This window comes from Coregonus clupeaformis, chromosome 5 (assembly GCF_020615455.1).
Source record: "Coregonus clupeaformis isolate EN_2021a chromosome 5, ASM2061545v1, whole genome shotgun sequence".
Lineage (NCBI taxonomy): Eukaryota > Metazoa > Chordata > Actinopteri > Salmoniformes > Salmonidae > Coregonus > Coregonus clupeaformis.
In genome coordinates, this window is record NC_059196.1 from 28,280,542 (window position 1) to 28,289,884 (window position 9,343).

Below are 9,343 nucleotides of genomic sequence, written 5' to 3' on the forward strand. Positions count from 1 at the left end.
TGAAATATGAAAACCTTTGTAGGAATCTGTATTTAAGATTTAACTCTACATTCATTCATACATCTGTAGTGTTGAGGAACAGAGAGCGAACCTGTGTGTGTGTGTGTGGCTTGTGAATGTGTGTGTGTGTGTGTGTGTGTGTGTTCAGGATGCTTTACAGGAGACAGCCATGTGATCCAGAGACACATGGTATAATGGGCAATAGGGGCAGAGATTCAGGACAAAGAGACTGACTGGAGAGGAAAGAGAAAGTGTGTGTTGTGTGTTTGTGTCACTGTCTCTCTTATCTCACTGAGGTGTGTGTGTGGTGTTAGTCGCTGTCTCTCTCCTCCCGCGTCTGCATCTCGCTGAGTGTACTCTCGTCAATGTTCTCCAGGCTGTCTGCGTGCTGGATGCTAAGCTCGGACACAGAGATTGTGGGCAGTGTAGTCTGCTCAGGGTAGAGCCAGGGCTTAAAGCCTGGGTTGTGTCTCTGCTTCCACTCGCCGTACTTAAGACACGCCTTACTGATCTTCTTCATCGCCTGCACGCACACACACACGCACACGCACACACACGCACACACAGAGATCTGCATTTAGCCAGGGTTAAAAAGGAACACAAACAGCAGAGAGCTTCTTGCAGTAGTGTGTTGTCTGCTGTGCCATAAAGTAACCTAGTGATGGAGAGAGAGAGAGTTGTCTGCTGTGCCATGTAGTAACCTAGTGATGGAGAGAGAGAGAGTTGGCTGCTGTGCCATGTAGTAACCTAGTGATGGAGAGAGAGAGTTGGCTGCTGTGCTTTAGTGTGTTGTCTATCGGATTGAGATCTAGATATCAGGGGCTCTCCCTCATCTTTCCTCATTCCCTTGAGATCCCATGGCCTATTTCAGCACACACACACACACACAGTTTCTAGCCCAGGGAAGTGTAGGATGGATCATACATTATACATAGGTGTTCTCCCGTGTCTCCCAAGACCTGACAACCAGACTCTGCTGAGTGAGAGGGTTATGCATGGAGACACACAGCCACTCACACATGCCTGCTACCCATCTCTCTCCCTCTCCTTGCTTCAGCATTATAATGTGGTTATGGGAGTGGGAGTGTGTACAGTGGGAGTGTAATGCTGGGCAGTGTAGGGATAAGCAGTCTGGAATGTACTTACTTTGGGAGCCAGGAACTGGGAAGACTTGTTAACAACCCACTTGGGTAGTGAACCTGGGGGGGGGGGATTTTTAAATGTTACACCATGGCATGTCATCCACGGTCAAATCACTCACTGTTAACAGATGTCACACACATGCTCACACCAGAACAAGGGGTGATTTAGAGATAATTAGATGGAGAGATTATCAAGAGCTTTAAGATCTTAAAAGAGTTGGATTAACAGAGAAAGAGCAATAAAAAGAGAGAGAGATGAGAGGGACAGACCCTGACCTACAGATCCATAGTTACTATGGCGATTGCTATAGAAAGAAGGTCCTGAGTATGAATCATTCATTAACTCTCCAAGCACATTAACCACCGGATGGCTCATAATAATGCCTGGAATGGAGTCAATGGAATCAAACATGTGGTTTCCATGTGGTTGATACCATTCCATTGACTCCATTCCAGCCATTACTATGATGTCCTGCCCTCAGCAGCCTCCACTGTGGGGGGGGGCATATATAACCTTTTGGGTCCACGTGTGCCAGGTAGGTCAGAGTGCAGTGGTTCGGTCCATGGCTCTGGATCAGGTAGCCAGTCTGGATGGACACCGCTCGTACCATGTCCTTCTTGGGGGGGTATTTCTACAGGAATACACAGTGGAACAGCCCTAGTTAGCACAGAACACCCCATCTGAGGAAATGGTCTCAACCACTGACAGTTCAACTGCTGTACATTTACATTTTAGTCATTTAGCAGACGCTCTTATCCAGAGCGACTTACAGTTAGTGAATACATTTTTATTTTTTATTTTTTTATACTGGCCCCCCGTGGGAATCGAACCCACAACCCTGGCGTTGCAAACGCCATGCTCTATCAACTGAGCTACATCCCTGCCGGCCATTCCCTCCCCTACCCTGGACGACGCTGGGCCAATTGTGCGCCGCCCCATGGGTCTCCCGGTCACGGCCGGCTGCGACAGAGCCTGGATTCGAACCAGGATCTCTAGTGGCACAGTTAGCACTGCGATGCAGTGCCTTAGACCACTGCGCCACTCAGGAGATACAGTTGACTCCAGTTATTTGGGTTCATTCTGCATGAGTGCACTATATGGCCAGAACATTCAACCAAAATGTATTTAAATAAAATGATGAACTGCCCTGCACTTAAACAGAGTTTAAATTGAAAAGATGACATTCACTTATCAGGAGTTCACTGCACAATATTGTGGAGGGGTAAAGTGACAGTACGGATTCTCACTCACAGTTCCTATCCTAGTTCCGCTCTGCATCTCTGTCTGTTCCTGAAGCTGGCCCTGCCTAGTCCAATAACAGTCAACTCTGACACATTCCTCTCAATGAACTCAATGTGAGCAAAGTAGCTGTGTATGTCTGGATGTATGTTTGGAAGTGTCTTGCAGGTTTGTCTGAGTGTGGAATGCGGAAGCTTACAGCAGCAGCAGTCACATGAGAGGCCAACTTAATATTGATCAGACAGAGACAGAGACAGAGACAGAGACAGAGACAGAGACAGAGAGAGAGAGAGAGAGAGAGAGAGAGAGAGAGAGAGAGAGAGAGAGAGAGAGAGAGAGAGAGAGAGAGAGGAGTAAAAAAGAGAGGTCTGATTCCAAACCAAACCCTTGGACAGGGCAGAGCCACTGTACTGTCTGAGTGTTGAGTAATCTAACCCTGAGCTGCCACTGCCCTATCCAGCAAACACACACAGGCTTTATCCAACGTTAGCAGTGGCACGGACCGATAAAGCTTTATTGAAATGCCAGAGGATTATGTCAACTAATACACACACAGTCTTACTAGAGTAAGCAAATACTCCACTTAAACACACATGACCCACCTTTATCAAACTGCACTTACGTACACACACACACAACCACTAAAGATACCCCAAGACATGTCCATCTACAGCATGTCGATTCAAATAGAGTGGACAGTCCTACTGTAGCATTTGTTTCCCACTGAGGAAAATATCCTGCAGGTCTGTTCTATCTCAAATGTTTCTACCTGCAGAACGTTGTACAACCAGTTGGTTATCCACTGACCCTATCCAAGACTCCAACCCTGTTCCTGGAGACATCGTCTAGGGCACCTGATTTGAATAATTAGCTGGTTGATAAGCTGAATCAGGTTAGTTCCAACTGGGGTAGCTCTCCAGGAACGGGGTTGGAGAGCCACGGGGTAGGGGGTATAGTACAGGTTTCTGGACCAGGACACTCTCTCCCTGTACATGTTTATACTTACGGCATGTTTGACAGAGTAGTTCATGATGATGTAATCACTGCCCATGGGCAGCCAGGACCGCAGCGTGATGACGTCACGGTTCCTCAGCGGCTTGGGACACTTCCCTAGACACAGACGAGGAGCCTCATTAACATACACACACAACGCCAAGAGTGTGTGTGTGTGTGTGTGTGTGTGTGTGTGTGTGTGCGCGTATATGTGTCGTACAGGAGTAGTAGCCCACGTCTGCGTTAACAGTGAGTTTTCCGATGTCAAAGGTTTCGATGACGTTTGCGTCCCATTTCCTACGGTACTCGATGTCATGGAGAACATCATACATGGTCTCAGATGAGACGTCCTTACACGCCATCCGACACTACAGGAGAAACACACACACTCTCTTACCGTTAGTCGACCAAACACACACTTTTAAATAAATACTGTGCATACACAAACAACAACAAAATACATTTCCTAACACAGCTGACACCACCCTGACGCCAAATCCCTTACACTACTGTGTGTGTGTGTGTGTGTGTGTGTGTGTTTAAATGAAGAGATGGGCCGGCCAGTGTACACAGATGTGTCTCTAGTCAACAGCACCTAAACTATAAATAACTAACACTATACAAACGCACAGCTACATGGAGGAAAATGTTATAACCTTCCTTAATCAAGTGGCTTGGGAGGGTAGAGAGAAGAGAGAAGAGAAGGAAGAGAAGAGAGGGGAGAGAGAGGGGAGAGAGAAGAGAGGGGAGAGAGAAGAGAGGGGAGAGAGAAGAGAGGGGAGAGAGAGAAGAGAGGGGAGAGAGGGGAGAGAGAAGAGAGGGGAGAGAGAAGAGAGGGGAGAGAGAAGAGAGGGGAGAGAGAAGAGAGGGGAGAGAGAAGAGAGAGGAGAGAGAGAAGAGAGGAGAGAAGAGAGAGAGGGGAGAGAAGAGAGAGAAGAGAGGGGAGAGAAGAGAGAGAAGAGAAGAGAGAGAAGAGAAGAGAGGGGAGAGAAGAGAGGGGAGAGAAGAGGGGAGAGAGGAGAGAAGAGAGGAGAAGGGAGAAAGAAGAGAGAAGGGAGGGGAGAAAGAAGAGAGAAGAGAGGGGAGAGAGAAGAGAAATGAGAGAGAGAAGAGAGGGGAGAGAGAAGAGAGAAGAGGGGAGAGAGAACAGAGAGAAGAGAGGGGAGAGAGAAGAGAGGAGAGAGAAGAGAGGGGAGAGAAGAGAGAAGAGAAGAGGGGAGAGAGAGAAGAGAGGGGAGAGAGAAAAGAGAGAAGAGGAGCTTGTTTGTGTGTGTGTGTGTGGGGGGCACAGAATTATGCCAATGTCAGGCTCTTAAAAAGTGAGAACGCGCACGCGCATGCACACACACGCACACCAGAGGCCTGCAAAACTGCCCTACAGTAACGCCATCTCCATGGTTACCTCAGCCAAGGGAATACTCCACACCACAACAACACAGACAGAAGACAGAAGATAGGGGGAGGGGAGAAACCCATAGCATTCACAACTTTCGATCACAGCCACATGGGGATAGCCCCGACCAAAAGTAGTTCACTATATGGGGAAACCCATCTCTCAACAGCCTTGTGGGTCTGGCAAGCAAATCTATACTCTAACCTTAACTATGGGTCCATACTGAGACTCAGAGAGAGTGTATCTCACAGAACCGTGTCCAGTAGTAGTCTATACAGACTACTTTCTATGGTCATGAGGACCTATGTTATCAGGTACTACTGCAGTTTCACTAGTGATTCAGTAACCCAACTCTCTCTCTGTGTGTGTGTTGGACTAAGGACTTAAAAGTCACAATGGATTTGAGAGAATAATGAAGCGATTGTGTCCACAGGGCAGATTGAAACAGGAGAGGGGGAGGGAGAGGGAGAGGGAGAGGGAGAGGGAGAGGGAGAGGGAGAGAGAATGAGAAGACTATCATTGTAATTCTATTAAACTAATTCAGTACACTCCTCTACTGATGAGGGCAGGAGAGAGAGAGAGATAGAGAGAGAGAGAGAGAGAGAGAGAGAGAGAGAGAGAGAGAGACAGAGAGAGAGAGAGAGAGAGAGAGAGAGAAGAGAGAGAACAGAGATACACCATTGTAAATACAACCCATATTTATGTTCATTTATTTTCCCATTTGTACTTGAACTATTTGCACATTGTTACAACACTGTATATAGACATAATATGACATTTGAAATGTCTTTATTCTTTTGGAACTTCTGAGTGTAATGTTTACTGTTAATATTTATTGTTTATTTCACTTTTGTTTACTATCTACTTCACTTGCTTTGGCAATGTTAACATACGTTTCCCATGCCAATAAAGCCCTTAAATTGAAATTGAGAGACAGAGAGAGAGAGAGAGAGAGAGAGAGAGAGAGAGAGAGAGAGAGAGAGAGAGAGAGAGAGAGAGAGAGAGAGAGAGAGACGGAGAGACGGAGAGACATGGAGACTAAACTGACGAGACATGGAGACTAAACTGTGGTGCGTGTGAACAGTAAACTGAAATCCCATGTGTGCGAGGTCAATGTTGGCAGTACACGTGTGTATGTATTGACGGAGTCCTGTGGACTAGACACTGCATGCTCACAGTCACATGATACACGACCTCTAACCTCAAACATACACACACCCTTCCCCCTGCATTAGACTGCAGTACAGTCAGCTGCGTTTAATCAAACATCCCCCCTTCTCCCCCTCTCCCCCTCTCTCCCCTCTCCCCTCTCCCTCTGGCCTGTCAAAGCTCATCTGTTCTGCTGGACAGGGGTAGAGGAATGTGGAAGAGAAGGATGAGATGGGATGAGTGGATCTGTATGCCATCAGGTTTCCCTCAGTCCTCAGGGAGTGTGTGTGCTGGGGAAAGTCCAAACAGTAGCCAGCAGTCTGACAGCTTGTCAAACCACCCACATATGATACACACACCGCCCACATATATACAGAAGCATAGCTCGGCTTGCCTTTGTGTGCGTGTGCGTGTGTCTCAGTATAATGATGATGGGAGGTTAATAGAGATGCTGATGATATGGATGACTAATGGTTACCGGCTGATAGATTATTGATTATAATGATCATTATTCTGCTAATGATGATGATGAGGATGATGAGATGGACAAAGATCTCTCCCCCAACCTCCCCCTCCCTCTGGGGGTTTCAATGCATCTGCACTTTACATGTCACTGTTCTTCACTGCTATTGGCCGTCTGGGAGAGGAGAACACTACAACAGCCTCACACACACACACACACACACACACACTTTCCACATGCATCAGCTGGGAGAGCATCCATGCTTTTATTCCAGTCTATAAATAGAAGAACAGGATCATAGCATCACTGCCTCCTGAGCACACACACACACACACAACCATACTGAGACACACAACATATACATTTACATAAGAGTTTAGAGAGACACACACACACACAAGGATGTAACGGTTTGAGGGCTACTCCCAATCAGTGTGTGTATCCTGCTATGTGTGATAACTGTCCTCCCTCTCTCTCTCTCTCTCCCTTTCTGTTTGTGGAGCTATTATGAGAAGGTCCACCTGTCCTGTATGAATACACAGAGAGATTACCTCTGCATACAAACTGAGCAAACACACACACACACACACACACACACACACCTCTATCCCCTACAGGCATGAGTGCAGTGAAAGACGAGGCCTCTCCTTAAGCACACTTTATACACTGTGGCATTATGCAAATCAGGCCAACGGACACTTCAGAGACAGATAGATGACAGCTAATATAACAGGTTTACTGCCTGCCTACCTAGCTACCAGACCCATTATAGGCTCCTTTCTCTGATGGTCATGTCTGTCAAAAATGTCTGTGTGTCAGTTAAAGTACCTGTCATAGAGTAGCCCACACTCACAGGTCGCAGAACAGGAATCTCTATGGGGAAACAGAACAGACTTCTACCTGCAGCTTCTTACATCACACACAGCTGGTCTCTCACTCTCTCTCACACACACACACACACACACACACACACACACACACCTGTCTGAGTTTAAAGTGGCCTGCTCCAACAGTGTAACGTCAGAGATGATTAATCACGTGTACAGTCCACACACATCCTGGTTGACCTTCTGTTTCCCTCTCTCCCCTCCTCCCTTCATCAAACAACTCCATGTGAACACCTGTTTGCCGGCTATCCTGCCACAGACCCGGATACATACACGCTGGCACCCACAACACACACCATACCCAGGCCCTGGCCCAATACTTTTCAAATCTATCTTTACTTTCTTCCTGTAAATAACACTTCCTTGCCCTCCTTCGAGTAATATTACGAAAGGATTTGAATTTAGGCCATTATGACTTCCTGTTATGGGACTGTGTGACCGAGGTAGCCCATATGGTGCCCGCTGCTCCTCACATATTCTATTCAGCTGTGTACCGGCCTACCCTGTTCTCACCTTAATCTTGTGGATTGACTTCTCCTCGTCTCCTGCTATAGTCTGGGTCCACACGGTCATGCCCGTCTTGTTGTAGGTCAGACTCCAGCCCTCCTCGCTCCCGCACTCCTCCTTGAAGTTGCTGAATGCCCGGTCGTCCGGGATCAACACCGACTCCCCCGACATTATCTGTTACCGGTGAGAGCGAGCTCGCTCTTCTGCAGTTCACCGGGAAGAACAACGATGAGACCGAGCCGAGGTAGGGGAACTCCAGGTGGCGAAGAGACCCAATCCTGAGGCAAACTGGGACGAACGGGCACCGGTGAGGAGTGACTGGGCTAAACTACGCACTACTCTATCCTCTGAGTGAATTATTCCCCTAATTTAATATATCACATATACCGAGCAAGCAGTGATGATGTGTTAGAAATGGGAGCTGCGCGGGATCACTGAAACTGTGCAAACACGAAGCAAGCACAAAAACACCGGTATAAAAATAAAATATATTTCATATAAACTATACAATCACATGAGTGGAAGCTTTCCGGCGTTAATCTTATAACATTATTGACCCTCTCGCGTGAATCAATTTCAGTTCAATATGGTCCGCAGCAGCTATTTCAGGTTTCTGCAGTCTCACGGCGACTCGACTGGAAATGAAAGCCTGACAAGTCCGAGGGTTATGATCAATTGTTGCCGGTTTACATTTCAGTTCCCCAGCGTCGCTGTGTGCCCCACTATGGTCCCTCGACGTCGTTGGAGGTTGATGGTGCAGTGTGGGGAAGAGAGGAAAGCGTTGGAGACACACAGAGAAGCGATAAAAGATTGACAATCGAAGTGAAACCGCCCACTCGGCTACGTGTACACACAGACGCACGAACACACATCCCTGTATCAAGGACCAGAAATCAGCAGCGCGCCTGGTCCTATAAGCAAGCGTGTACTCTCCTCCCTACCTCCACCCTTTTTTCCTGTTGTTGTTTATTTTCTCACTATTTTTCTATCTATTTCAACAACAGAACCATTACTGCGGGAGATGGCTATTGGAGGAATGCCTTTAGGAAGTGACTTTTGTAGGATTTGAAGACAATTGGATGCTTAGCCCAAAGCCAATAGGGGGTCCGGGAGAGAATGCAAAAAAAAAATGAACATGCGTGAATTTGGTGCACTTTGAGATGAACATTGAGAGATTAGAACATTGAGAGACCAACCGCAGACCATGTGTAACGACGCCAGCAAAGGACCTCCACATCAGGCTTCTTCACTTGCGTGATCGTCTGAGATGAGCCACCCGGACAGCTGATGAAACTGTCAGAAACCGTCTCAGGGAAGCTCATCTGTGTGCTCATCGTCCTCACCAGGGTCTTGACCAGTGGCGGCTGGCCGATAGAGGCGCTAGGGCGCCGCCCCTTAAATAAAATTATTATTTTTAAAAATAAAAATAATAATAATAATAAAAACATCAGTATGTCAATATTTGTGTGTTTGAAATATGGAATGCACACAGTAATATGTGTAAGATATGATAGAAAATCATATTCGCAACCTTTCCTCTGCCTGTCAAACGCCTCGTCAGCTCTGGGC

The 9,343-nt window shown here is 47.1% G+C and overlaps 1 protein-coding gene across 1 annotated transcript; it reads right to left on the minus strand.

Moving 5' to 3' along the window:
* On the minus strand, positions 1–8,616 carry LOC121566798 (START domain-containing protein 10-like). The gene is made up of 6 exons (XM_041876679.2): positions 7,781–8,616; positions 3,596–3,743; positions 3,389–3,492; positions 1,657–1,774; positions 1,147–1,199; positions 1–523 (listed from the first exon to the last, which is right to left on the minus strand). The coding sequence occupies exons 1-6, from the start codon at positions 7,943–7,945 to the stop codon at positions 311–313; spliced, it is 801 nt and encodes a 266-aa protein (XP_041732613.1). The 5' UTR covers positions 7,946–8,616; the 3' UTR covers positions 1–310.
* Between the last annotated feature and the right edge of the window lie 727 nt (positions 8,617–9,343).

Coding starts and splice junctions, on each gene's coding strand:
- LOC121566798 (XM_041876679.2), bottom strand. CDS start 7,945: ATGTCGGGGGAGTCGGTGTTGATCCCGGACGACCGGGCATTCAGCAAC. Junction 3,744..7,780: donor AGTCAATCCACAAGATTAAG/GTGAGAACAGGG, acceptor TTTCTCCTGTAG/TGTCGGATGGCGTGTAAGGA. Junction 1,200..1,656: donor GGCACACGTGGACCCAAAAG/GTTATATATGCC, acceptor CCCCCCCCCCAG/GTTCACTACCCAAGTGGGTT.